The sequence below is a fragment of the Mustela lutreola genome, chromosome 6 (genome assembly GCF_030435805.1).
Source record: "Mustela lutreola isolate mMusLut2 chromosome 6, mMusLut2.pri, whole genome shotgun sequence".
NCBI lineage: Eukaryota > Metazoa > Chordata > Mammalia > Carnivora > Mustelidae > Mustela > Mustela lutreola.
This window is the reverse complement of record NC_081295.1, coordinates 120,273,612-120,300,627: the sequence shown is the minus strand read 5'-3', so window position 1 is coordinate 120,300,627 and position 27,016 is coordinate 120,273,612. Positions and strand designations below refer to the sequence as shown.

At 54.7% G+C, this 27,016-nt stretch overlaps 2 protein-coding genes across 10 annotated transcripts in view; both read right to left on the bottom strand.

Moving 5' to 3' along the window:
• Positions 1-19,649, bottom strand: part of COL11A2 (collagen type XI alpha 2 chain) — a 29,469-nt gene extending 9,820 nt beyond the window's left edge. The window contains exons 1-39 of one of the 7 annotated variants that reach the window (XM_059178693.1): positions 19,347-19,649; positions 18,917-19,064; positions 16,120-16,269; positions 15,773-15,983; positions 15,156-15,318; positions 13,520-13,711; positions 12,567-12,644; positions 11,851-11,913; positions 11,007-11,186; positions 8,830-8,889; positions 8,687-8,728; positions 8,398-8,460; positions 7,972-8,046; positions 7,416-7,502; positions 6,888-6,944; positions 6,473-6,526; positions 6,332-6,385; positions 6,184-6,237; positions 5,942-5,995; positions 5,686-5,739; positions 5,559-5,603; positions 5,386-5,439; positions 4,908-4,952; positions 4,679-4,732; positions 4,437-4,481; positions 4,243-4,296; positions 3,954-3,998; positions 3,665-3,718; positions 3,494-3,538; positions 3,227-3,280; positions 2,785-2,892; positions 1,751-1,804; positions 1,387-1,440; positions 1,245-1,289; positions 1,107-1,160; positions 936-980; positions 742-795; positions 596-649; positions 331-384 (exon numbers count right to left, since the gene is read on the bottom strand). In XM_059178693.1, the coding sequence (XP_059034676.1) occupies positions 331-384; positions 596-649; positions 742-795; positions 936-980; positions 1,107-1,160; positions 1,245-1,289; positions 1,387-1,440; positions 1,751-1,804; positions 2,785-2,892; positions 3,227-3,280; positions 3,494-3,538; positions 3,665-3,718; positions 3,954-3,998; positions 4,243-4,296; positions 4,437-4,481; positions 4,679-4,732; positions 4,908-4,952; positions 5,386-5,439; positions 5,559-5,603; positions 5,686-5,739; positions 5,942-5,995; positions 6,184-6,237; positions 6,332-6,385; positions 6,473-6,526; positions 6,888-6,944; positions 7,416-7,502; positions 7,972-8,046; positions 8,398-8,460; positions 8,687-8,728; positions 8,830-8,889; positions 11,007-11,186; positions 11,851-11,913; positions 12,567-12,644; positions 13,520-13,711; positions 15,156-15,318; positions 15,773-15,983; positions 16,120-16,269; positions 18,917-18,998 (2,790 nt within the window). In that variant the 5' untranslated portion in view covers positions 18,999-19,064; positions 19,347-19,649. The other 6 variants (XM_059178692.1, XM_059178695.1, XM_059178694.1 and 3 more) reach the window with 6 other exon arrangements.
• Positions 19,650-20,413: 764 nt separating this feature from the next.
• RXRB (retinoid X receptor beta) lies at positions 20,414-26,987 on the bottom strand. Of its 3 annotated transcripts, none has more exons than XM_059178681.1 (10): positions 26,586-26,987; positions 25,669-25,916; positions 25,001-25,157; positions 24,463-24,642; positions 23,230-23,402; positions 22,701-22,830; positions 22,374-22,506; positions 22,167-22,270; positions 21,751-21,856; positions 20,414-21,656 (listed from the first exon to the last, which is right to left on the bottom strand). In XM_059178681.1, the coding sequence occupies exons 1-10, from the start codon at positions 26,815-26,817 to the stop codon at positions 21,509-21,511; spliced, it is 1,611 nt and encodes a 536-aa protein (XP_059034664.1). In that variant the 5' UTR covers positions 26,818-26,987; the 3' UTR covers positions 20,414-21,508. The 3 variants fall into 3 exon arrangements, with proteins under 3 accessions (XP_059034664.1, XP_059034665.1, XP_059034666.1); XM_059178682.1 differs by having other exon boundaries at positions 22,167-22,258; XM_059178683.1 differs by lacking the exon at positions 25,669-25,916.
• Positions 26,988-27,016: the final 29 nt, after the last annotated feature.

Genomic DNA, 27,016 nt, shown 5'->3' with positions numbered 1-27,016 from the left:
TCTGATCCTCTGCCCCACTCCCTGCCCAAAGAGGCCACTCTGCCATCCTAAAATGACCCCTCTGGATGCCCTTTATCCCCACCCCAAAGCTATGGGGAATTCCTGGGGCTCTCCTAGGCCACTGCGCTGGAGTGTAGTTCCCCAGTCTGGGGTAACTGCACCACCCCGCGTCCCCACTGGGGAGCTGCCCCTTTGGGACACGAGATGAGAACTGGCCAGTCGGGATCCTGCTCCAAAGGAGCTGGGGCATGTGATCGGGAAAAGGGAGAAGAGGATCGGACAAACTAACTTCATGGTCTGGGCTCCACTCTCCTCAGGGGGCAGCCATACCTGAGGTCCCACCACCCCTGGAGGGCCAGGGGGGCCAGTCTTCCCTTGGAAACCCTGAGAGAGGAAGAGGAGAGAGCAGTCAAGGCATGTTAAGCACAGACACTGTGGGACGGACCCCAGGTTCCTGGAGGAAGGGCAGAGTCACGACGGAGTCCTTGGCCACAGGTCTGAGCAGCACCAGGACAATCCCTTTGCCAGAAGAATCTCCATGGTGGGCCTACCAGATAGTCCTGGAAGGTCTGGGGGAGCCAGGGGCATTACTTACCACTTCCCCTCTCTGGCCTGGGTGTCCCGGCAGCCCGTCCTTCCCAGGGGGACCCTAGAAAGGGTTCAGGCATCAGGTGAACACTGGGCTGGGAAGGAGGATGGAAAAGGATTCACAGAACCCAAGTGGGTCAGAGGTCAACTTACCGGAGGTCCTTTGGGGCCAGGAAATCCATTGGGGCCTTGAGGTCCAGGGAGACCCTAAAGACAGAGCAAGGTTGAATGAGGAGAATGGGCAGGGGGTGCATATTCCCCGGCCCCCTACCCAGGGAGAGAGGGCAAGGGTTCCACTCAGGCTCCCTGGGGAGCACTGGAGAACAAGAGACTCAAGCCATACTCACCCTTTCTCCGGGGGGGCCATGGGGGCCATCACCACCTGATGTTCCCTGTAGGGGGTAAGAGAGTCAGAGGGGAAGAGGCGCTGCCTTCTAGCTCTGCTGGAGGTCAGAGGAGTCAACCAGGAGCCGGGTTAAAGGGCAGATGGTGGATGGAGTCCTGCCAAGACCACTAACCTTAGCGCCAGACTTCCCCGTGGCACCTCGGGGTCCCCGCTGACCCCGTGGACCCTAGAGAGCAGGGAGGGGAGCTGTCAGAAAAACCCAAATGCACCTCTTGGGATCTTGAGCCACATATCTGCCCCCCGCACTCACCGTGGGGCCCCGCTCTCCCCGAGGCCCTGACTTCCCTGAAAGGCCCTGGTGGGAAGGAAGCGAAAAGAACACATCACCAGAGGCGCGATCCCACTCATAGGGCAGCCCTGCCCTCTGCACCCCTTCCGTTCCCCCAGCTTACCCGGGCTCCCTTCTCTCCACTGGCACCAGGAAAACCAGGAAATCCCAGGGACCCCTGGTGAGGATGGAGAAGGAAAAAACTGAGATGTCATGAAAACAGAGGCCCTAGAAGAGCCAGTGGGTGGGGGTCAGGAGAGGTAATGGAGGCAGCAGGGTGGGAGGCCTGGGCTCTTCCAAGAACTAGGTGGCCTTGGACACTCCACCAGCATCCCCCTGCGGCTGCCTGGCCCTCTGTTTCCTCATCTGTAGAATGGTGTTGAGCTAAGTTCACTCTAGGGTCCCCCACCATTATCAGTCTAAGCTTCCTAGAATCAGTGGTCAGAGAAGGGAAGAAGAGAAGGGGCACAAATGGGGTATAATATCACCTTGGGACCCTGGCGTCCAGGGTAGCCAGGCAGACCAGGAACACCCAGCTTGCCCTGTGGAGAGACAGGGAGCAGTTGGGAAGGAATCAGACACCACACCATCCCTGGAGACCCCAAGCCCCAGAGACAGGAGCCAGCCCCCACCCAGCAAGCCTCCCCAGCAAACCTCCAGGCCCCAGCCCCTCCTCTCCTGCTCAGAAGGCTGCTTGGCTTTTGTCCCCCATCCTTCCTGAAAGTGGATTTTCCCCAGCTCTGGGGCTGGGATCCTGCCTCCTCTGCGCCTTTAAACCCACGGCTCCATGGAGTTCCATGACCTACTCCTGCCTACCCCCCGAACCTCAGCTCTCCTTCCCAGCACACACTCCCTGCACCACTGAGACCAGTCCCCTTGCAGGTTCACACACCACATTCAGGATGGCCTCTGCCCCCCGACCCGTGTCTGCACCACCCCAAGCCCTCCTGACATGCACCCCCTTCCTCCTGGTGCTTCAGGGCCTGCCACGCTCAGCCAGCAGTGAAGCAGAGGTTAGGAGCTGGCAGGCCTGCCTAGGTTCAAATGCAGGCCATGCCCATGACCGGCTGTGGTACGAACAAGCATCTTTACTTGTTGCAATGAACGCTCTCTGTAGCCCGGGGCTTAGGAGAAGCAGGCGCAGGGCTGGCCCTTGGTGAGGGCATGGAGATTAGCTCTGTAAGTCACCTCCTCTGACTGTTTGACTCTCCCTTCTTGTAATTCCTGCTGCTCTAAGTCTGGACACATTTTCCTTCTGCCTTGTACCTACATTCCTTATGCCAGCCTCATGCCTTGTCCCTTCCTCTATGCCATGTAAATTCTCCCAACAGGGACTTTTCCTTGACTTCTTATGTATCCCCGCCTCACTCCAACTGTCAGTGACCAGGGGGTGCCTTCTACAGAGAGGAGCATAATGAACATATCGTGGTCTTCAAATGACTCATTGACTCCAGCTGTGGGTACCGCCAAGCCCATCCTGATCCCAGTGTTCGGCCCTCATCCCCTCCACGTCCCCTGTCACCTTTTCGCCCATGAGCCCAGGGGGGCCAGGGTCTCCAGTGGGTCCAGTGCGTCCCTTCGGCCCCTCGGGACCATCTTCTCCCCTAGAACCAGGAACTCCAACCTCTCCCTGGGTAAGACAGTCAAAGAGGTAAGTGTCAGGGACTAGGGGTGGTGTGGGCTGGGCCTCAAAAGGAGAGGTGGGCCCCGGTGAGGCTGAGTAGGGTCCCAGAGACTACTGCAGGACAGGGAGCCCCACAGGGACAGGGAGAACACTGCGACTATCAGGCTGGTGGGAAGCAGACTGTGCAGGTTGCCATCCTGCCAGGGTCGGGCTCCAAGGGAGAAGAGCACTGGTGATGGGGAGTCTGGGGTTTCAGGAAATAGGCTGGTGATTGGGGGCTCCAACATGGAGGAACATCAGGACTTCGGGTTGGGGGGCCAATGTGTGGGTTTCTACTCACCCTGTCACCTTTCACGCCCATGTCCCCTTTGAACCCGGGAAAGCCGTCCTCGCCCTGAGAAAGATGGGGGTGAGAGGAGGTCACCAGAGATGATAGGGGGTCAGGAGGTCAAATGGAGCATTTCGGAAAACATGGCGGAAGGGTGGATTTCGGAGCTGGAGAGCAGCACAGCGCAGGCTGGAGGGAGAAAAGCGGGGCAAGAGCTGGGCAGAAGGGCTGGTGCGGGGCAGGGTGGAGGTGCCGGGAGGCTGGGGGCGCCTCTCTCACCTTTTCACCCTTATGACCCTTCAGACCACGAATTCCATCCACACCCTGGAATTAGAAGGCAGACAGAGACAGATCAGGGACGGAGGCTGGGGTGGAAGGATCGAGCTCCTGAGACCCCAGCTGGCTCCCCTGACCACAGTCCTTTATCTCCCACCCTGGTTGTCCATTTACCTTGACACCTCGAGGTCCTGGGTATCCTAGGGGACCCTGAGGTCCAGATGGGCCCTGGAAGAAGAAAGAAAGGTATCTAAAAAGGGCTCTTGGTGTGTGACTGTGGAGGCCTCAGGGCATGGAAGAAACAGTACAGACAACAATGGAGTCTGGATAGGGATACAGAGCATGGGACCAAGAATATTTCAGAGCCACATGAATGGTAAGACAGGGAAAACCCAAGGACTTTGGGGCCCCAGAGTCTGGGTGGAAACTCCCTCTGGGTGAAAGCAGGTATGGAAGATCTCACCTGGTTTCCTTTGGTTCCAGGAGGACCTTCCTTTCCAGGGTGACCCTGGGGGCAGGGGAAGGAGAATGTGACCACTGGCCACTGTCACCTTCCCTGCCCCCCTCCCTTCCCCTCTTTAACCCCACTTCCCCTTGTGACCCTAATGAAGCCAATTGACCAGGGGCAGGCACCACCAGTGACCTCCCAGTGAGGGACACACCATGTGGATAGTTACCAAATGCACTTGGAGATCATTCACTGGGATGGAGGGTCAAATGGAATTTGGATTAAGAGGTGCGGACCCACTCACCGGAGGCCCATCGGAGCCAGGCATGCCAGGGAGCCCTGGTTTCCCTCGAGGACCCTGCAGGGAGAGGAGGAGGTAGAGGGTCACGAGAGGGATCAGATCAGACAGTGGCTGAAGTCCTAGCCACACAGTGAAGGCTCTCCCTACAACCAACCTCTCCAGCCCATCCGCTGTCACCCAATCACTTAGTCACTTACCTTCTCTCCATGAGGCCCAATGGCACCCTGGGGCCCGGGGAGACCCTACGCAGAGAGAGAGAGAGAGAGAGAGAAGTCAGAGGGCCCCACAGAGGAGGCTGCTCTCTCCTGTAGCCAGCATCCCCATTCGGAGTATGAGCACTGGAGTTTGAGACCCTTAATTTCCATCCAGGGTCTGACCCTCTGTGGAAGCCCAGGAAGCCCTTGTTAAAGATGGGGAGGGGCTGGGCAGGATAACTCACCTGGGTTCCAGGAGTGCCCTGTTGTCCAGGAGGTCCTGGCTCTCCTTGGGGTCCCTAGAAACAAGCAACCAGGCAGAGGTCAAAAGAAGATGCTGACAGGACAAACTGAGGGCGGAGAGCTGAGTCCTAGCTGGGACAGCAGAGCACAAGAACCAGAAGCAGGCAGGGCGTCAAAATGATCACCAAGGAAACAGGACCTTGGCTAAGGTTCTCCATGCCCTTTACTCACCAAGCTCCCTTTGGGACCATGGGGACCATCCATGCCTCGGACTCCCTGAAACATGAGACGGGCTTGAGCAGGCTGGAAGGCGGGGCCTGGGCCTTGGAAGGACCTGTGGTTTCTGGGAGGCCCGGCCATTCCAGAGGGTGGGACAGGGCAGCCTCATGTTGGTCAGACCTCCAATCCATCCCAAACCTAAGCAAACAAAGCCAGCCCAGATCCACAGGGCGTGGGTCTATGGGTCTGTGGGTTTGCGGGTTTTTGTTTTGTTTTTCTTGAAGATTTTTTTTTTAAGCTATGCTCAGAGCCTTTGGTGGACTGTACCACAGGACCCTGCAAGGGCACCTGGGATTAAAGGCTGGAGCAGAGCGAGGTGGGGCCAGGGAGGGGGAACCGGAGGTGGGGGGAGAGAGGCAGCTAGGAAGGGTGGAGAGTTGGAAGGGTCAGGGGGTGACATCAGGGTCAGAAGTCAGGGACAGTCACATACCGGGGGCCCAGGAATACCAGGTGGGCCTTTAGGGCCAAGGAGACCTCGAGGTCCCTGCAATCAGGTGAGGGGAAGAAATGACATGCATGTGCAAGAAATAATGTGTGCCTTTTGTATCCATATCCCTCCCCTGGCATCCCCAGAGCTCCACCACTAGCCCCCTAGTCACTCACCGATTCTCCAGGCAGTCCCCGAGGCCCAATCTCCCCATCATCTCCCTGGAGGAGGAGGACATGATGAAACAGCCTCACCCTCCACACCTCTCCCATACTGACCCCCTGCCCTGGCCACAATACTTACCCGCTCTCCATCCTCACCAGGGGGTCCAGGAAGGCCCTGGGCACCAGTATCACCCTAGAAAATGGGGACCAGGTAAGAGGGGCCTCAGAGCCCCCAGCACAGACACTGACCCTCTTCAATTAACCAACCAGTTTCATCCATTGAGCTCCTGCTGGGACCCTGAGCCTCCTTCCCTTGCCTTGTGCTCCCTACCCCTCCCACCCCTCCACAGAAGGCCTACACCCTCATCACAATGCACTAACCCCAATATACTCACCCGGTGTCCCTTCTCCCCAGGGAGCCCTGGGAGTCCATCAAAACCTCGGTCACCCTAGGGGAAGAGGGGGCAGCCCAGGTGAGGTCCTTGCTCTTTTCCCTCCTCATCCCTCCCTCCTGTGTCCTGAGTGCGGAGGTGCCACTTCATGGGGAAACTTTGGGAACTTGGTCATCCCCAGAAAACAAATGAGCTTAGATGGGGCTGGAAGTCACAGGCATCAGAGAGGGACCCAGGCCTGTCACCTTCACTCCAGGTTCTCCAGGCATCCCTCGGGCTCCATCAGCACCTGCTCGGCCCTGGGGTGCAAAGGAAGTGTCAGAGCAAACAGAGGCATCGTCCCCTACACTCTGAGTCCCGTCTCCCACCCACCCCCACCACACTCCCACTCACCCTTCGCCCAGCCTTGCCAGGAGGGCCTGTGAGACCTTGAGGTCCTCTGGGGCCCTGGTGAGAGAGAGTCAGGGCAGGGTTAAAGAGCACAGACAGAAAGGGAGGCATTGGATGGGGGATCAGATGGGTGGGGCTTGTCACCTGAGGTCCTAGGTCTCCTGATTCTCCTTTCAGGCCAGGGCTCCCAGGTTGTCCCTGGGACAGAGAAGAGAGAGCGGCTATGTTGAAGGACACACCCAACAACGACTTCAAAGCACTCCCCAAAAGTAGCAAAATATCTTTTTTTTTAAAGATTTTATTTATTTATTTGAGAGAGAGAGTGAGAGAGCATGAGAGGGGAGAAGGTCAGAGGGAGAAGCAGACTTCCCGTGGAACCGGGAGCCTGATGCGGAACTCGATTCCAGGACTCCGGGATCATGACCTGAGCCAAACTGAGCCACCAACTGAGCCACCCAGGCGCCCTGCAAAATAACTTTTAACTTGGTCTCTTTCCAGAATTATCCATACCCACATACAAAAATAAAGAACTCTCTACCCCAATATCAAACAAACTCACCAAGGGTCCAGGGCGGCCTGTGTATCCCATGGGGCCAGGAGGTCCCCGGAGCGCCAGCTAGGGGAGCAAGGGACACGGCAGAGCTGAGGAAGAGGCATCAGGAGAACTTCCAACCCCAGCACACGCTCCAAATTCAGCTTTCCACTCTTTTTTTTTTTTTTTTTTTTTTTTTTTTTTAAGATTTTACTATTTATTTGACAGAGAGATCACAAGTAGACAGAGAGGCAGGCAGAGGGTGGAGGCAGGGGGAAGCAGGCATCCTGCTGAGCAGAGAGCCCTGAGACCATAACCTGAGCCTTTAAAGGCAGAGGCTTAACGCATTGAGCCACCCAGGTGCCCCTCAGCTTTCCACTCTCAATTCTCATTCCATTGCCTCGTATTCTCCCCCAACCTACCTCCCTTTCAGTCCCAGACCAACCAGACCTTACCTGCCCCACATTTACTCCAACCTACCCTTCCAACTCCTCCTAAAGTCCACTTGCCCTCCATACCCATCCCTTCGCCAACATCCCCTCCAGCCTTACATACCCGTGCCTGCTGCAGAATCGCCTGGGCCTGAGCCTCCTGGGCTGCCACCACAGGGCCCTTGTCACCCCCACCACTGCCAAACCGGAACTGAGGGGTAGAGAGAAAGAAAGGTCTATATTCTCTTCCAGGAAGCTCATGTAACCCTCCCAATCAAAGGCTTCACCCCGCACTTCTCCCCTTTTCCCAGGTGCAGAGACACCCCCTGGCCCATGCCCTCCTCCAGTGTCTCCCATGGGAGGTTTTCAGATAATCAAGTATAGATTTTCAGAAACTCTACTTCTGTCTCCCTGCCCCCTGCCCCACTCTCTGTCTTCTTCCTCCAGAAAAACTCTCCTTTGTTTCCAGAGTCCCCGCGGTGTGGATTTTCTGCCAAGTTCTAGACAATCCATGTTTGGTTCTGGGTCCTTTAATGAGGCCCTAGTCCATCCACCTCAAAGATCAATCTCTGTGTTGATGGTTTTTCAAGACTCCTCCTTAGCTTTCCTGGTCTTCTGGTTCTTGGTAACAGAACAGTTTCCCCTGCCCCTCCCATTCCAAAGCCCAGAAGACAACTCACTGGAAGCATGAGAGATGTGCCAGGAGGGCCAGGGGCCCCATCTGATCCAGGGAGCCCTGCTCGGCCAGGGGGGCCCTAGAATAGGGAGAAAATGAGGATAGGTGGACAGTTAGGGAATGTTAGGGTCTTGGCATCAGTGTGAAACCCTCTACAGAATAAATATAAACTTCCCTATATCTTTCCTAAACCGTCCTACCCTCATACAGAAAAATAAGGGTGAGATACCAGATTACACCCCTCCCCAATCAGAGCCTGTCCTCTCTTCTGGGTGTTGAGGAGCACACCAACCCCTTGTTCATTAATCAGCCATTTAATGAGGAATTACTTAGTTTGGCACCCCTGTACCCTTGTTGGGTACTAGAGGCTCCTCTGCAGTTCTCTGCACACACATACACACATGCACACACGCACGCACTACTCCCTTACCCTCTCACCAGGGTCTCCAACTGGGCCTGGGTTGCCCTGGATACCAGGGGGACCAATCAACCCCTGAGGAAAATAAAGGTGTGGGTCAGGTATGGGAATTCAGATAGAAGAGGGGTATGTGACTGAGGAGTGGTCTCTACAAAAGAGATTTGAAAATCTGGGAAGCTTTGGAAGGACTCTCCAGAGTTCTGAGAAGGAGGCCTGGGCATATGTGGGGAAGACATAGGTGAATGTGTAAGAAGGGTCTCTGAGAAAAGAATGGAGAAGAATGGGTCAAAGCTGCACTTACCGCAGGGCCTTCTGGGCCAGGAGGCCCCTCTACTAGCATACCCTGTAGAACCAAAGGTCAGAAGTCAGAGGCTACAGTGCTAGCACCCCTACCTTCTTTTCTTCTTCCCCCTGCCTTCAGCTCAGTGACCAACAGTGACTTACAGGTTCCAGCACAGCAGGCTCCCCCTTCTCTCCCTTCAGCCCCCGGGGTCCATGGGCAGCCTGAAGAAGACACACATGTAACCCCCAGTGGGGCCTGTGAGCAGCCAGGACACCAGGACTATTCCCATCCCAACTCCCACCTTCCTTCACTCTCAGATCCTCTGGAGACCTCCCCAACCCTATGTGACTGCCTCTTCACAGACCTCCTAGGTCTTCCAAGGAGACCTCAGAGCTCTCCACCTCCAATTCCCAGCTCCATCTTAGCAAACAAACTTCCTCATTTCCCTGACGACCTCTTTCAGGAAGATCTTCACACACTTCCCGGAATTCCAAACCACATCCTTAAACTTCCCAAACCTTCTTCTGGAAGACCGTGCCCTATTCCCCAAGCTCCCTTTGACTCCAGGAATTTTTAGAACTTTAAGAAACTATCAGCTACCTCACCCTTACTGCAATCTACCAAATAAGCATCTCTCTAAGATTGTACATTGCTTTTTATCGGGGTTTGAGGAAGAGCATGGATCCATATGAGAGTCTGACATAATCTAAGAAGTCTTTTCTGGGAAAGAGAAAGTATATGCCCTTATGCACAGAAGTTTTCTTAGAATTTCAAAGGGTTCACAAGTTAAAAACTCTACAGAGGTTAAACACCCATACTCTAAGTACAATTGGAAGGCAGTCAGACCTCATAACTGGTTTTTGGAAAGATACAGCTCTTGGGCTATTGCTCAAGCCCCTGAGCAGAACCCCAGTCCCTCTCCCAGCAAGGATACTACATCCCTCCTCTGGCCCTCATTTATACTCCAAGCCCACCAGTTCCTTCTTTTCCACACTTCTCAGATGCCCACCCTCAACACTGAGGCCAGAACCACAATATGGATGGGAAGAATGGAAATCATTCCCCACCCCCCCAACTCTCCCAACAAAGACCTTCAGAATCCACCCCTCTGCCTCCATCCTGACCAAACAGCAATGATGAATTTTCAAACTCTCCCATATCCCATATCAACCCCAAATTTCCAGAAAGCAGCAAAAGGGAAAGGCAGCATAAGGTCAAGGGTGGCAATATTAGAGAAGGAAAGTGTGGGACAAGGCAGCAGGGTAGAGGAGGCAGCTCTAGTTGCAAGGCAAGCAAAAGATGAGTGGAATAAACAGGAAATTTCCCAGCTGAGAGGGAGTGGTTGAAGACATGGGAAACAATTAAGGGAGACATTTCAAAGGGACAAACACTTGGAAGCAAGAATGATGCCAGGGCCAAGAAAAATTAAAGATGGCCAAGATGGCTAGAAAATGAACTGGACAAACAGGAAGTGGTTGGACAGACAGGAAGCAGCCAAGAAAAGAAGATCCAGGAAGTGGACCTTCAACAACAACATGGCTACCATGACCAAGAGAAAGAAGTTGTTTGCAAAACAGACAAAAAGTGACTCCTGGAAAGGGGATTATGACAACAAAAGGTAATTCTTCCAGAAAACACAGACATCAAGGCTAGTACACACAGGAAGTAGCCATGATAAATATCTAGGCCCACAGTGGAAACTTTATTATTTGGATGACCTGAGACACACAGGAAGTGGCTTATTAGCAAAGGAAATTGTTACAAGACAGCATGAAAAACTAAAGCCAATACATAAATAACTTCCTTTCAGTACAAACTGTCACAGTCACTAAGATGGATGCCATGGCCAAGGAAGACAGGAAAGGATAGACAGGGAGTGACCTGTAGGTTAGAAAACATGTCATAGGAAGTTAGATCATTTGGCAGCAACATGGATAGGAAATTGTTTTTACCAAGAAGAAATGATTGAGACAGACTGACAATGGACAAAAAATAGGGGATTATTGGCCAAAAGCTTTATGAAATACAACTTGATTGAGACAGAAAGTGGCCAAGAAAGATAGGAAGTGGTTATAGGATTAAAAAAGGAAAAAAAAAAAAAAAAATCCCAACTGCCCTGGACAGAAGGATCCATGAGTTGTCACAGGGCAAGATATTTGGCAGGGGAAAGCAGAAAGTCATCCTTTCAAGCAACATATACATCTTATGTGAACAGAAAAAGGTGACTCATCAATGGGAGATAGCTTGCAGCCAATAGACAATAATCAGAAACAACAGGAAGCAATTCTTCCAGCTCCCACTGCAGGTCAAGAATGGAAGAGGAGCTCCTTTCACTTACGGCTCCCGAGGGGGCTGTCTCCGCAGACAGGGCAGGGCCAAGTTCCGTCTCCTCACGATAATCGTCCCCATAGCCATAGGTGTAATCGTAGGGCCCTGCTGGGGGGTCTGTGCCACCCTCCCCATATTGCTCTGTCAGGAACCTGTCGGCTGTGGAGGGGACCTGGAGATCTGTCTGCTCCTTCCCGGAGATGGGGAGGGAGAGGGGTAGATGGGGGCATTAGGGCTGAGAGGAGGTTTTCCCTGGGCCCGAAGGGTGTGGGGTCTGGCCCAAAGAATTCTGAGGGTAACTGGGACTGGATTTTTTCTCCCAAAGAAAGCAAGGGAAATGGTTGTATAGAAAGGGGAGGGCCATCGAAGGCCCCAAATGAGGAGGGATGCCCCCAAAATGGGCCTGGTGGGAAGAAAAAATGAATTAAAAGAAGGAAGAAGAGTGGCCGGAGGGCTGGACACAGAGTAGACAGTTTGTGGAGATAATGGTAGACAAAGGAGTCCAGAGAATAATCAAAGAAAAGGATATAAAAACAGAACAGAGAAAGTGACAAGATTGGACAGAAGACTCCTGGGAACAGAAATACGATGAAAACCTTTTGACACCAACATGGGGAAGAAGTTGTTCCAGAATCAAGACTAATGGAAGGAGACATGGACATTGAAAAAAATGGCTGTGCTTAGAAAGACAAGCAGGCCAATAGGTCTGGAGTGACTGGAAGACCACAGATGGATATGACAAAGAGCCCTCCGGCCAGAGGAAGAGTTGATTCACCAAGATGACGTGGGGTAAGGGGAGTGGGTCACAGATGCCCACTGCCCCCAGCTGGCATGAGGGTGGGGGATGGAGTTACCTCCTCAGGGGGTGGCAAGGGGCTCGATTCCAGTATTCCTTCCTCTTCACCTGGGGTGGGGTCCTAACCCCAAGGAGAAGGGGGAGAAGAGTAATATGGGGTGGAAAGGAAGAAGAGAGGTTAGCAGGAGGGGAGGCAAAGCAGCAACTTGTCCCCCGCTGTGGGCAGTGTCTGTACTGGGGCGGTGGGGGTAATCTCAGATCTTGCAGCCCCTTTGGAAGGGGGACAGTTTGGGGAGAGTAAATCTCCGAGGCCATAGAGGTTTGGGGGCACAGATCTGGATGCCCCAGCTCTACCTGCCGGTAACCGCTTCCTCTGGTCCTGGGGGGGGCCTGGGCAGTGGGGGGAGCTGCCCGCCGAGCTGGGCGTCTGAAGGGGGGAGGCAGGCCCCGCGCTGGGCCGGAACCTCCAATTCGAGAAGGCCTCCGGCCTGGTGAGGGGGGCGCCTGCTGGGCTGCTGACCTCTTGGCAGGTGGGGTAGGCTTTCTGGGAGGGGTCCGACGCCCCCTGGGGGGAGGGGGAGCCCTGCGGCTGGGGCTCCGTGGTCTCTGTAGCAGAGAGACATGGGAGGGAGCAGTAAGGACACTCCCATAATCTAAATAAATGATGTCTCTCCCCAAATGTTAAGAGGGGAGGAAGGTGCCCTCTTAACAGGGGCACCTGTTTCCAGGGGTGGTGGGAGGAAGGGAAGAAATAAAGGGGTCCCTCAAGTTTACCTGATAATCAGGGGTCGTCCCTGTAGTCATCACATCGTAATAAGGGGTCTCGTAGTCATAGTAGAAAGACTCAGCAGGCTGGGGTTCGGGAAGGGGCAATGGGAACAGTAGGAAGAGGGAGGGGTATAAGAGTGAGTAGAGGGAGAGGAGGGGGTGGTGTGGGGGTTTGGAAATGGGGTAGGAGTTAGGGATAAAAGGAGAGGTTGGGGAGAGGTTGGGGAGAAGTGGGGCCGTGGGTCCCACATGTGGGACAGAAGTAGACATGATTAAGAGATTGACCCTCCAACCTTCAGACCACTGACCCCAGATCATATCTGTCACCTTAACTATCTGGATGCCACCCAATCCATCGTCTCCTTTCCCTCCCTCCCCTTGCCACCACCCAGGCCTTTATTCTGCACCTCCATATGCAGGGGGACAGAGACTGGGGCAAACACAGAATTCCATAGACCCAGCACTCTTCTGGGATTTTCTCTATCTCCTGCTCCTCCCCACTTCTCCTCCTAGGTCTTACTGTCTCAACTTTTCTCCCTGGTTCTGTCTCTCCCCTACTCTGCTTGCCCATCCTCTGTCCCCGCATCTTATCCCACACACACACTGCCCCCCAATCTCTTAATTCAAGGAAGGGATGTGAAACCCAAGGACACAGTTCCAGGAAGACTGGTGGAGGAAAGGAGACACGAGCAGGGGACACAGCTCCCAGCCATGAAGTCTTTCATAGTGACTCTTTTTATTTTTAATTGAAAATAAAAAGGTTGATGAATGAGGACTGGGAAGAGGGAGTGATGGATGGGAGAGGGAGGCATGATTAGAGTGGCTCTAGTGGAGTGGGGACAGAAGCCCAAAACAGGATGGGGAGCTCTGGAACATTGGGGGAATTCCCCTGGGGAGGTGTCTGGGTACTTCCCTTCCCTGGAGTGTGCTGTGGTTTGGGGTTCACCCAGCTCCCTCACCTGTCGCTGAGGTTCCTGGTTTTGTGGCCTATGAAGTCTTGATGGCTGCTGTTTTGGAGATCTCTGGGCCCTGTGAGACTGTTGTTTCTGAGGTCTCTCCCTCCAAGCTCCTTCACACTCCAGCTCCTTCTGTTCACAGGACTCGTAGGCAGCTTGCACCCCTGGGGCAATGACAAGCTCCTGGATGTCACCCTGCAAAGACATGGAGGATGAACTTCAAGGGAGAGAGAGTTTCGGAGACAGAGGATCGAGTCTGGGATGCAGGGTAAGAGCCAAAACTAGGTAAAAGGACATAATGGGAGAAGGTCATTATCCGCCCTCCCATGTACACAGCCCTTTTCAACTTTCAAAGGACCTTCTCATCTATAATCTCACTGGACCTTCACCACAACTGGAAAATCAGTAGAACAAGGCTATTTATGCCTATTGTTCAAATATTCCATTCAGGAAAGTTCAACGTGGCAATGACTGGCTCAAGGTCACTTGTAATTGTAGACTCAGGGAATTCATACATTCCAACTCTAAATCCAACACTGTTTGTCCACCCCCTACCCTTTGTGGTAATGCATGAACCTTTCCACAAAGTCTTCTGGAAACAGTGGCCAAGTCTTAGTTCTTTGACTTTCCAATAAAAGTAATGATTAGAATTCTCAGGACCTCTAAAAATGGGGGAGAGGGAAGACACTTTTGAATTCGAATGACATTTGTTTGAGCCCACACATGATTCTTTGCATACCCTGCCTTGCATTATTGTTTGGGGTTATTGTCTCATCTTCAAAGAGGAACTGGGAGCTCTGAGAATAATGGAGACCTTATATTACTCTTCCGTGTTCTCCTTGACACTGGGACAGCAGGTGTTCAAAGAATATGGACTGGCTGGGTGGGTGGATGGTTGGATGGATGGATGGATGGATGGATGGATGGATAGGTCAGTGGGTGAATGAATGGGGCTCAAATGCATGACTGATTGAATGGGAGAGTTGGTGGATGGTGAATGAATGAATGGGAGCATTGGTAGGTAGATAAATGGAGATATGGAGTAGAGGAAAGAAACTGGTAGGCAGAGAGATGAATGGAAGTGAAATATGTGAATGAATGAATAGTAGGATGGAGAGTGAGTGGGTGAGGAGATGGGTGGGTGAGTGAGAGGATGGACGAGTACATGCATATGTACATCTCATATGCATGGGTAGTTGAGCTGGGTGGGATGAGTGAATAAATGGATGGGTTAAAGATGATAGAGTGATGGATGAGTGAAGAAAAAAGTGGCTGAGCAGAGAAGATGGACAAGGGATGGATACAAAACCTGAATGCTTGATCGGTGAGTGAGTACGTAAATGGATGGGTGGGTGTTAGATGAGGATATGAATGGGTGGGTGTAGATAAAGAGACTGGTTGAAGGGGTGAACAGATAGGTAGACTCATGAAAACTGATAAAGGCAGCTATCCTGCCATATAAGTGGGCACCTAATTCTTCAACAGAGAAAATTAGCCCCAGGGATAGGAAATGCAAATAGAGATTCACGAGGGCTCGAATGAAGGGCTAGGCTCAAAGAAGATGGAGTACTAGGGCCAGAAGGGCAATGGGCACAAGATACGGGACAAGCAATCACTCTGTTCTCTATGTTCTGCTTACCTCAAACACTTCTTCATCCAGGATGCGGGCACCAAAGATAATCACTCCATGAGTGTCCAACAATGGGCGAGCACTTCGGGGGAGAGGCCGGGTGACCCGCTTCTTGCAGTCAACTATGAGGGTGACAGACTGGCCCTTCACAGCCACAGCCACACGGTGCCACCTGGTCATGGGCGGGGGGAGTGGGTCAAGTGATTGACTGAGGGTGGACGGAGTCAACAGGGCTGGAGAGCAGTTGATGGAAAGGTTGGAGCCAATGATAATAGTAGCAGTAATCCGAGTGGCTATTTACTGACTAAAGTTTACAATGCACCAGGTACCAGGCAATACTTTCCTCATTTGATTGTCATGATTCTATCATCCCTATAGCCATAGAAACTGAGGCTTTAAAAAGTTCACTTGCCCAAGGCATAGACTAGTACTACATACAAGGATTTAAACACTAAAGCCCAAACCCTGGGCCAGAAGTGTAGGAAGTTTGGGCAATAGGTAGGTGAGGTGAGGCCAAAAGGGTCAGTTGGGGTTCCTAGTTCAGGGAGTGGGGGTTCTGGGGTCAGTGTTCAAGGAGATGTCCTGAAGGAACAGTCCAGGCAGACCAGAGGAGCAAAGTGACTTACTTGCCATCTGCTAGGCTGAGGCCTCTGAAGACTGGCTGAGCTGGGGGTCGAGGCCGTCCAGTCTGATCTTCATATAGGAAGCGGAATGGTCGGCCAAGCTCCAGGCCCAGCTGTTGGACACCCTGGGCACTGTAGAGAGTCAGGAGGGGAGCCTGGAGGCCAGGGCGGGTCCGGACAGCAGTCAGCAATGAGAAATCTTTGGGAAAACTTCCTGGTACCCGAGAGAGACACAACCAGGTGGAATGAGAGGCAAAAAGAACCATAAAACCTTTCCCTTACCATGTCTGACTCTAGACCCCGCCCCATGGCCTCCCCCAACTCTCCCTACTCCAGCATGTCACCCATACCTGGGAAGAGCTGGCGGGTGGGTGCACTGAGCTGGGCAGGACGGGATACTCGGTAGGCCACATCAGCTGGACAGATGCCTCTTGCCCTCCGGACGCCATCAGGAAGGGAGGGGAACCTCAGGGCCCGGAGCACATCCACAGGCGGTGTACCTGGGAGAGTCCATGAGGATCAGGAGAAGGGACACACCTTCAGGAGGGCCAAGATATGGGGGCATTTGGGGTCTGGAACTCAGCTTCCTGGAGCTCAAGCTCTCTGAAGGCAAAGGTCACTCCTCCCTTACCTGCCCCCAAATAGACCCTGAACAGATGGGAAACCAGAATCACCTGGAAGAGGGCAGCAATGGCCCTGTGTTCAGCTCCACGTAACCCCTGCCCCTCTTGCTCCCAGGGTGTCTTGCTCAGCCTCTCCTGATCTCTTTCAACCTACGGATCTCTCTCCACCATTTCCCCTTCTCTGTCTCTCTCACTCTTCCTTTCTCTACATCTGTTTATCTTCCTGTCTCCCTGTCTCTTCATTCTTCTTCCACCTCCCTCCCGCTCCTTCTATGTTTTTTTCTCCCCTTATTTGTCCCTCTCTCACTCCCTTTCCATATCTCTGGGTCTCTGGCCTTTTTCCCGTATCTCCAGCACAAACAACATCTGGGCAATCGATCATTCTGGGCACAGGAGGTGCGGGCAGGGGGGGGCAGCACTTGGGAGGGAGCAGAGAGGCAGATCTATGGGGATGGGGCTCCAAGCTGCTTCAGTGCCTGCGTTTGGGGAGGTGCGGACAACTCTGACCATGCTGAGGATGGAGATAGCAGAAAGAGCCACCCCAGGAACCTGTGCCCCTGGCTCGGGAGATGGGCTGTGAAGCCGGGGGTGTGTGTGGGGGGGGAGCTGCCATGAGGAGCGGAGCAGGTCCAGGGCCCAGAGCCACACATCTGTTGATCCCATCAGAGTCCCTGCCCAAAACCCGGGCAAGCTCCCCGCACCTGGAACTTCAACCCTGCCCCACTACCCCCACCTCTTGGATCCAAAGATTTGAGACCCAGGCCATCCCCTCTATCCATCTAGAATTCAGCTTCCTCAGGCTCAAACTCCCTGGAAGACAAAGATCACCTTTCCTTCACTTGCTCCCCAGTACACACACTCCTCATGCCATCAGTTCCAGATTGGAAAAATCCCAAAGAAAGTCCAGCAAAATTTTCATAGAAGCATGGGGCAGGGCAGGGGCCAGAGCGATCAGGAGAGCAGAGCTGGGTGGGGTGGGTGAGGTGGGGTGGACAGGCAGAGAAAAGGCCCTTTGAGTCCAGGAGCCGGGAAACCACGGCCTTGCCCTCCCCTTCACCACCCCCCCTCGCCCGAGCCTGGCCCCTGAGTGTGGCAGCTCCGCAAACACCAACACACAAGGGCCGCTTTGAGAGAGGAAGGTGAGTGAGACAGAGACACAGAGACTCACAGAGACCCCAGGCCAAGGAGACCTCTGAGGCCCCCTACCTTTCACCAAACCCCACAGGAGAATAGTTCCATCCTATAGACAACCTACCCACAGGTCTGCCCACCTCAGGCCACATATGTGCCCACTGACTCTGGCCTCGGTCTGCCCCACAGGCTCCTCTCAGGCAGCCCCATCACCCCACCTACCCTCTACCTTTGGTCCCTGAATACCCCCACTTTTTTTTACTCCTATGAATTCCACACCAGCCCATTTCCCTATAGAGTCCCATCTCTAGCCACTCAGCCCCAAAATAAAAGACAGTCATCTTAACCATCCCCCATCTCCATCCTAGAGGATTCCTTTCCTCCTTGAAAAAGGCTCCAAGAGTCCACAGACATGGCACACTTCCATTTCCTGTCCCTCAGCCTCATGCTCCTCGCATCATGGAAGTTCCTCTTTCTGTGATCTAATCTAAATCCTTTATGCTGCTCTTCTGACCATTTTCTCTCCAGAACGAAGAAGAAATGAATAGTAGAGTTATATGCAAATCAGCCTTCAGTGTTGCCAGGAGTGGGAGGCTTGTTCCTGCCTGGCCCAGAACCCAGGTACTCCCAGCCCCCTCCTCTCCGGCATCAAATCCCTTTCCTAGGCGCCAGGACTTCTGGATCCTGGGAAAAAGAAGGAAAAGATTGGGGTTGTGGACACCAGGGTCCCAGGGGAGCCCCGCTGGCCAGAGGGGGAGGGGTGGGGCAGGAATGCAAAGAGTTGGCTCCTGCCTCAGACACCTGATCCCAGCCTGTCCAGCGGCCGTCCTGTTGGCAGCCAGCCCCAGTGCTCCCCAGAGCCAGCCGCGTGGCAGCATCGAGGGCACAGGGAGGGGGAAGGGGATGCTGTCCGGGAAGCCAGTGGGACAAATAGTCCAGGGGTCCCTTCTTTCTCTACCTACTAAGCTCTGCACTGACCCACAGATGCTCCCCTCTCACCCCAGACATATAGATAGAAAAGCCTAGAAGACATACACACAATGCTCACCCATCAATACTGACATCTGCCTCCCCACCCCAGCATCTGCGGGACCTGGGCACACCTTCGGCTCTCCCTGGAGAACCCCCAGCACCCAGTCCCATTCCTTAAGGTGAGACTTCATCTTTCAGCCTTACCTGCCCTCTCCCAGTCCCTACAAGGAGGCAAAGAGATTCCCCCTACCTTGGTTCCCAGGGACCCAGGTGACCTGCCCTCCACCCAGGGCCCTTAGCCACCCAAATCCCCTTCTTGGATTTAGAAGCTCTGCCCTAGGCATCAGCTGTCCCCTACCCAGGGAGATACTGAGAGCTGGAGCCTGACTCCGAGGACGCAGGCGTCAGGGACTCCTCTTACCTGCCCTGGCGGGGACCGCGCTAAGCCCCAGCACTAGCGGTACCAGCAGGAGGAGGCGATGGCAGCGGCTGCATCGCTCCATGGCTGGCGACCCGAACACTGGGTCCCAGGGACCTACGGGCGGCCAGAGGCGCAGAACGCCCCAAAGCTGACAAGAGAGAATAAGCAGGCTCTGAGCCTCGGACGCTGGGGTCCCGCGGAGGTCAGGGGCTGTCGGGTAGCGACAGCTCTCAGCGGCCCACCTCCATGCAACCGGGCGCCCGTCGGGGCTCTGGCGCCACTCCTTCCTCGGTGGCCGCCGCTCCTCTGTGTCCCCGGCCACCCCGCGGCCCAGAGCCCCCACCCCGCCCCCGCCCCCGTCCCAGCCCAGCCCCCGCCTCCAGCCGCCCGCCCACAGCCACCGAGGGGAAACCCCACCCTCGGTCTCCACCTGGTTGGGGGTGGGAGGACGGGAGCCCTCCTTCGCTGATCCTCGACTGCTCTCCCCTGCTCCTTGCAGACTGAATGGCCTGTACCCAAGACTACCTTTTCGGGAATCCCGGTATCTCTTCCCTTGCCGCTTCCTTTTCTAGGCCTCAGGGGTCCAGTCAAAGCCCCCACCCCAACTCCCTCCCACCTGGGGGCCCAGAGCCCCTTTTCAGCTGTCCTGGGAGGGACTTAGGGCACAGTGGGAGGGAAGAGGCGGGCCTGGGGGGGGGGGGTCTCTACCTCCCCCCCATCAGGTCTCCATAATTACTTCCCCTCGCCCCGCCCAGTGTAATTACAGAGCCGGCCTGGGGCGGGGGTATTTATAGACTAGGCTATAGATAGCGACTGGGAACCTGCTACCCGACGGCTGCAAGGGGCGGGGCAGGTGGTTACACCGCAGGCAGAGGGACCTGGCGTGGGGGCAGATACTGCCAGAGACTGGACAGCCCGACACACGCAGGCTAATCAGGTCCAAGGAGATGAAAACGGGGGCGGGGGGAGGTCAGGGAATCCGGAAGCCCAGGTGGCAAGGGACCCAGCGGGGAGATGAGGGGGCCGTCGAAGCCCGTTGGAAGAGCGCAGGGAAACAGGGTTACTCAAGGACGAGAGGCCGCCTCTGGGCGAGCAAGGACGGAGGCGGCCAGGGCGCTCAGCGCCCAGTGAGCCCCCACGGACGGGCACGGCGCCCGGTCTGCCCGGAGCCCGCAGTGCCACGGCGCCCGGTCTGCCCGGAGCCCGCAGTGCGGCGGGAGAAGACAGAAGCGAGCCCAGGCGCCGCCGCCCACTGGCGCTAGGAGGGCGCAAGCGAACAAGGCGCCTTTGAAAATCAGCCGCCCCCGTCTTCCTCCTCCAGCCGGCCCCGCCCCCAGGCTGGCACACCCTCTTCCCCCCTCCCCGACAAAGCGCGCCTTGTGTCCCCCACCCTGTGCCCGCCTCTCGGGGGCCCTCTCGGCGGCGGCGTCAAGGGAGCTCCACCGAAGCTCCCGACCGGATAACCCCCCACACGCACGGCCAATACAGTTACCTCAGTCCAGAAAACAGCGATTTAATTTGAAAGCTATTTTATGTGTGAGTGAAAGAGAAGGGAAAGGAACCCCAGAGAGAAGAGCTGCAGGGCAAAAGTCATGCAGCCCCAGCAGGCCATCTCTGCAGGCTGACCATCCCCCTTCAATTCTCAGGCCAGGGTCTTGTGTCCCCCAGGCCACACTGTGTGTGCCCAGGTCTGGGGGAGGGCTGTGAAGGGAAGGGCCTGAGGACTACTCACCAAACCATCCCCACCCCACCCTGCCAGCACACCCCAGGCTCCTTCCCCTAGTTAGACAAGAAACTGTGGGGGAAGGGGTTGGGAAGGCCAGTGCTTGAAGGGCCCTGGGGACAGACCATCTCCAGGGCCCACCCTTTCCCAAACACCACCTCCACCACTGGCATTTCTTAGTCAACCTGGGAAAGTACAGTACTTCTTTGAGTCTAACTGCAAGTCTCTATCCTCAGAGGAAATTAAAAATAGCAGATGGGTTCCTACATCTCCACCCACCCCTTAACCACCACCATCTTTTTATTTTTCAGTCTGATTGCAGCAGGAGGTGAAGTGTAAGAGGGACTCTGGACAGGAGACAGTGACAGGGACCCTCCCTCTTCCAGAGTAGCCCCCAACTGCCAGAGCACTACTCCCATGTCCACCAGTTTGGGGGGCCTGCCCCCCGATATCCATCTCTGAACGAATTCCCATTTTCTCTCTTCGCTTGAGTAGCTAAGTGAGGCAAGATGAGAAGGAAGCAAGGTCCTGTGAGCAAGGCCAGTGCTTTGTGCTGGGGGAAGGAGAGATCGTTCCAGGCAGGGGATGAGAAATCACCCCAAATCATGGCAGACCCAGACAAATTCAGAGACTCAAGGCCACTGAAGAGAGAGGTCCAGCCCTCACAAGGATCTGGAGTCCCCTCTGACTTGGGATATCACGCAAACCCCCTGGAGAGTTTATGGATCCTCTTGGAGGTCTCAGCTGTGCCCTCTACACCTCACCCCACCAAGATTCTAGGGCATGGCCCCTCCCCACCATGCCCCAAGGCCAGAGTCCCCCTCGGATGCGTACTCCTCAGGTGAGGAGCACCACATTTGGGTCTGGGCTCAGGCCAGCTGGTGGGGAGCCTCAAGCATCTCCATGAGGAAGGTGTCAATGGGGGTGTCTCCAATGAGCTTGAAGAAAAACAGATGCTCTAGACACTTAAGGCCGATGGACCTGAGGGCAGGAAGACGTAGCAGGAGCTTGGCAAACCTGAGGGAGAGGCAGGAGAAGATAGCTGGAACCACATGTGCCCTGAACACACCCTCATGGCACCCAACCCCTCACCCCCACAGCTCTTTCTCACCGTCCCTGCTGCTCAGGGTACTTCTGCTTGCAATAGGTCTCCAGTGATGCGTACACTTTCTCCCGCAGAACCTCCACCTCGCTAGGATTGGAGAGGCCCTTGGCATCTGGGATGGCAGGGAAAAGAGGGGGAAGAAGAAGGAAAACAAATCAAGTCAGAACAAATGTGGAGATGCAGCCCACACAATGTCCCTTCTGGGCCCCACCTACTGGCCCTTTACCAGATGCCTGGCAAGGGAAGCAGGGCAAGTTATGGAATGGGGTCAAATGGGAGCGTATCAGTGGATGTGGGTTTTTCTTGGTCAGCTGGGAGATTGCCGGGTTGAGGGGAATAGCTGGGTAACTTAGGAGTCTCTGGAGTAGAGGAGGCTCCAAGGTTGCCTTGGTCTTGAGAGATAGGGGTGATCCTCCTCTTACCTGGATTGAACAGAATGATTGCCCTCAGGCAGCCAAGCTCTGTCTTGTCCATCCTCATGTCACGCATTTTGGACACTAGCTCTGTCAGCACCCTGGAGAGGGACCTGCAGGTCACTCAAAGGTCACAGCTCAGCCAGCCTTGGACACGGACCAGCCTATAGCCCCACCCCCTCTACCTACAGGCCAGCCCAGCCGAGGGCCACTGACCGATCGAAGATGGCTCCCACGCCTGCAGAATGGGCAGAGTTGCGGTGCACATGAAGACCTGTGGCGAGGAGGATGCCATCTCGGACATCAATGGATCGGTGGGAGAAGGAAGCAATGAGGAGCTCATTCCAGCCTGGGTTGGGGCAGCAAGGGTCAGGAGCCAGAGATCAGACCATGGGATTCAAAGCATATCAGGGGAAGAGAAGAAGTGGTGAGGTCAATGAACTTGGGCCCCGTGGTATATAAGTATGCACTGGGGTCACTGAAGGTCAGAAGTTGAAGTAGGGGTCATATGTCAAGAGCTCAGGGGAATCCAAGGTCACTGACCTGCCCGGAGCAATATGACCTGGTCATCCAGAGGCAAGGAGGAAAAGTGTGGGATCCTCTTCGCCCACTCAACAAGCGTGAATAGCTGTTTGTCAGCTGCCTGACAGATGTTAGTCACAGGGTCATTTGGCTGCGGGGGATGGGGGGTAAGAGTTATGGAAGGTCTGGAGGTACAGTGGAAGCCCCCCTTGTAAGAGGTTTCTGACAACACCTCCTTAAAGGAGTCTCCCTTCAAAACCATCTGAACCAATCCTTGTAAGTCAGGCTTCTCCTCTGGCATTCGTGAAAACAATTATGCATTTAGAACTTGCCTGTGGTTCCACCACTGGGTTGTTTTGGGATGGGGACAGAGAAAACTATCACACCCACCTCGGATGTTTGAGAGACCTTGTTTGGCAGCACTTCCAGTCCCAGGCAGTTTTGGAGGGGAGGGTTGGGAGGGAAAGGGAGAGGAGAGGGAAACAGAACCAACCCAGACTCCCACCCCACCCCCCATCAGGAAAGAGACTGGATTGACCCCATCACTCACGCTGCTGCCGCTACCCCCGGTTCCCCCAGGACCCTCAACGCCCTGGTCACTCTTCTGCTCCACAGCAAGCTCTGCCTCCAGGATCCTGTCCACAGGCATCTCCTCGGGGGCTCCCCCAGCCCCCTCCCCATCCCCGTCCTTGTCCTTCCCCCGCTGACGCTCCTCCTGTACCGCTGGGGGTGGGAAGAGGAGGAAAAGAAAAAGGGGAAAGTCAATAGTCAGCGGTAAGGGGTTCTGAAATGTCCTTAGGGCCTTATCAAGGTTCTCATGGCCCTTAGAAAATATTTATAGGAATTGGGGAAGTCACTAGCAACAGGGGACCAGAGGCAGTCTGGAAGCAGGGGTTATAAAAGGGCAGATAAATAAACCAAGGAGGAGGACGGGAAGGGATGGTAAAGGATTAGGGAGAAAGTTAACATTTAACCTGAGGACCAACTACATGCTAAAAAATATGAAAACACATTTTAATATTCCCCCAATTATTGTGAGAATCCTGTGAGCTCTTATCCCTGTTATTAAAGATGAAGATTGTAGGGCTTGGAGAGTTAGATAGCTTGTCTAAGTTCACATAATACACAGTAAGTCATCCATCTAAATCCATGTGTACCTGACTGCAAATCTGACTCTCTTCTGATTCAACTAAGAGGCAGTGAAAGGATCACTGGCCTGGGTCTTCAAGGATGGGTTCTGATCCCCACTTTGTTACATGACCTTAGGAAAACCAGGCCTCAGGCTCATCTTCTCTAAAAGGAGGGATTTGACCAAGATACTCCAAAGTGTCTGAAAATTCCAGAATCACACTTAAGAAGATAAAGAAAAGAAAGGCAGCCCTGAAGTCTTCAGTAAAGTCTATAACTTAAGAGAGTAGAGTCCCAGACTTTGGAGGAAGAACCATAGATAAGCAACCACTGTATCAAGGAGGAGGGACTATTCAGGTAACTGAAGAGGAGACAGAGAAGCCCATTGTGGCTCAGGAAATGTTAGCCTACCCTAGCAGGAGGGAGGGGAGGGGTCAAAGGAGCAGGCAACAGAGGAGTACCCCCTTTAAGAAGGAAACTCAGGGACTAGAGCTGATGAGGGGAGAGAGAAATCAAATATCGCCCTCTAGAGGAGGAGAGAGAACAGTCCAGTCCTCCTGAGAAGTACAGTCTCCGGTTTTCTGCAGCCTCCCTCCACCTCCTCCCTCCTTTCCCATAAGGTAGCCCAGAAAGCTTGGCTGATGCAGGCCCTTACCCTCTCTCTTCATGCCGGTGGCCAGGCACTTCTGATAGCGGCAGTACTGACAGCGGTTTCGCTGGCGCTTGTCCACCGTGCAGTCCTTGTTGTCCCGGCACGAGTAGGTCAGGTCCTTACGGATGGTGCGCTTGAAGAAGCCTTTGCAGCCCTCACAGCTGTAAACCCCATAGTGTTTGCCTAGAAGGCAAGGGGAATAGCACTAACAAGGCTGCACGTAGATCCCTCTCCATTAAGTCTCTTGCCAACTTCCCCCCAGCGAACTTAGCTTAAATCTATTGTGTGTTTACCAAATCTAGAGAAGGAGGACCCAGACATGAGGGTTCTCCTCATTGTTCACTGTTCAAAACCCTATACCAACATCTTCTTTCCTCTGACCATCCCCCATCCCATATTTGAGCTTCAGGTCCCTTACCTATCACCAGGCTTCCCCCCACCCACCTGCTGCAGTGCAACCCCATGAGCCCCTGGGAATCCCACAAGTGATGGTAAATGTCAGACACTCTCTTCCTCTCTGGTCATCCTCTGAGCCCCATACCTGAGCTTCGGTCCCCGCAGATTGCACATAGCCGTTTGCCAGCCCCAGGGCCACCTGGAGGGGGTGGACAGTGCAGGCCCCGAACCCCTAAGACTGGTGGCTTCACATCTTCAGGTGGGCCAGACCCACCCCCAGGGAGCGACACTGTTGAGTTAATCTGGGATAGGGGGAAATAGGGAAGTCACAGGGAGACTCATTGGGAAGGAGAATCTCTCAGAGGTCATGGAAATCATCCCTTACCATCTAGGCAGGGCCCTGCATTGCACATTACAGAGGACATTATTTACACTGCAGTCTACGTGAAGGGGAACCCCTGGAGCACAACCCCAAAGACATTAGGCATACAATTCTCCCTGAAATTGTGCAATACAGGGGCCCTGAAGGGCAAGTATCTCAGGATGGCAGATGGGACAAAAAGGGCAAAAAACCCTGATAAATCAAAGGGACATCAGAATATCAAGGTTCTTTTACAGGGCTGGGGAGGAAGCATGCACTGAAAGATAAGTCACCTCAGGAAGGGCAAGGGGTCTCACAAGGACCACAGGCCTGCCAGGATTAGAGGACTGGAAGGTCAGTGGGCCATGGGGAAGTTCACACAAGGATCTGGGGTCACAAGGAAAACAAGGAAATGAAAGTGGAGAGGCAGTCAGTGAGCCATGACCTCTCACCTGGGGACTGCTGACAGGCCCGGAGAATCCTGGGGGAGCTGGAGGGGGCAGACCAGGGGACCCCATGGAAGAGCTGATGACAGGGAAAGGGGAGCCCAGTGGGGGAGGTGGCATCGGGGGCGGGGGTGGGGCCCCAGAGCCTCCAAGGGAGGAGGCTGCTGAAGGGGGTAGGGGTAGCCCAGGAGGAGAAGAGGGAGGGGCCCCCTGGGGAAGGGGATTTGGGGAGGAACTGTCTGGGCTTCGGGAGTCTGAGGGAGGGGTACACACAGGCACAGAGACAGACAGACAGAAAGACAAAAAAGAGAAAATGAGTCTTAGATCATCCAGTTGGAGACTTTAATTCTCTAGTCCCCTACCGCACCCCACCCCAACCCATTCCACTCATCCTCATGTCCAGAAACACACTGTTGTCAAACAACAGTTTAACTCCTAATTATGATGAGAGGAGGGGGTTGACAAAAGACAGGCTAGATCAAGCGAGGGAGAATTCCACGCAATGCATTTGGTCACCCCAAGCCAGACATGTCTTATGTGGGTGGGGCAGCACGTGGGGTGGAACTGACGGCCCCTCCATTCCCAGCTTGTAGCCGGACTGTACAAGGAAAAGAGGCGGAAGAGACCCCTCCTAGGACGCAGGATCTGCCTTCAAACGTCCAGAGTCCCCAAACTCAAGGACTCGTGTCCCCGCCCCGGACCTCCAGATTGCAGGGCCTCAAACAACCAAAGCTGGGAGGGCGGAAGCTTCCCCCTCCCCGCCCCGCCCCGGGGGGGAGGGCGCTAAGGCCCCCGGGAGGGAGGGGACGCATGTTTACAAACAAGGGGGCGGGAGCGCCAGGGAAAGCGCGCCAGGGGACTGGGGGGAGGGGTCGCAGATAACGCGGTCACTGGTTCGCCTGTCCGTCCGCTAGGACACTCACCCCGCCCGCTGTCGCCCATCCCGTCCCGTCCAGCCTCCCCCGGCTCCGGCTCCGGGGTTTGTTGTTCTCCGGCTGCTGTCGCCGCCGCCGCCGCTGCGGGATCCAGCCAGGGCCGTCGCCGCCGCCACCGGGAGGCGACCCCACAATGCATTTCTTTTCGCACCCCCACCGGCCCACACTGCCCTGCGGCATGCCGCTCGGGGAGGAAGGGCGGGCGAGCAGCCCAAGACATGATTCTTGGCTGAGTGCAAGGATACCAAAGAGGTACCAGGGATTCCCAAGTATTGACCAGGGGACTAGCTGAGCACGAGGAAGCCCCAGAGGAAAAGACTCTGGGCTAAACCGGGTCAAATTAAGCGCTTCGCTCTGCTCTGTACCAAAATGACAGCACCGACATGGCAGCCATCTTGGTATAGACGGGAAGTCTCCGC

Bases quoted from the DNA above. Each gene is read 5' to 3' on its own strand.
- RXRB (XM_059178681.1), bottom strand. From the start codon at position 26,817: ATGTCTTGGGCTGCTCGCCCGCCCTTCCTCCCCGAGCGGCATGCCGCA. The intron at 22,507-22,700 runs GTCAGTGACCTT...GCCCCAACCCAG, and splicing joins GGTCATATTGCTCCGGGCAG to GCTGGAATGAGCTCCTCATT. The intron at 22,271-22,373 runs GTCAGTGGCCCT...AGTGACCTGCAG, and splicing joins GTGGGAGCCATCTTCGATCG to GTCCCTCTCCAGGGTGCTGA.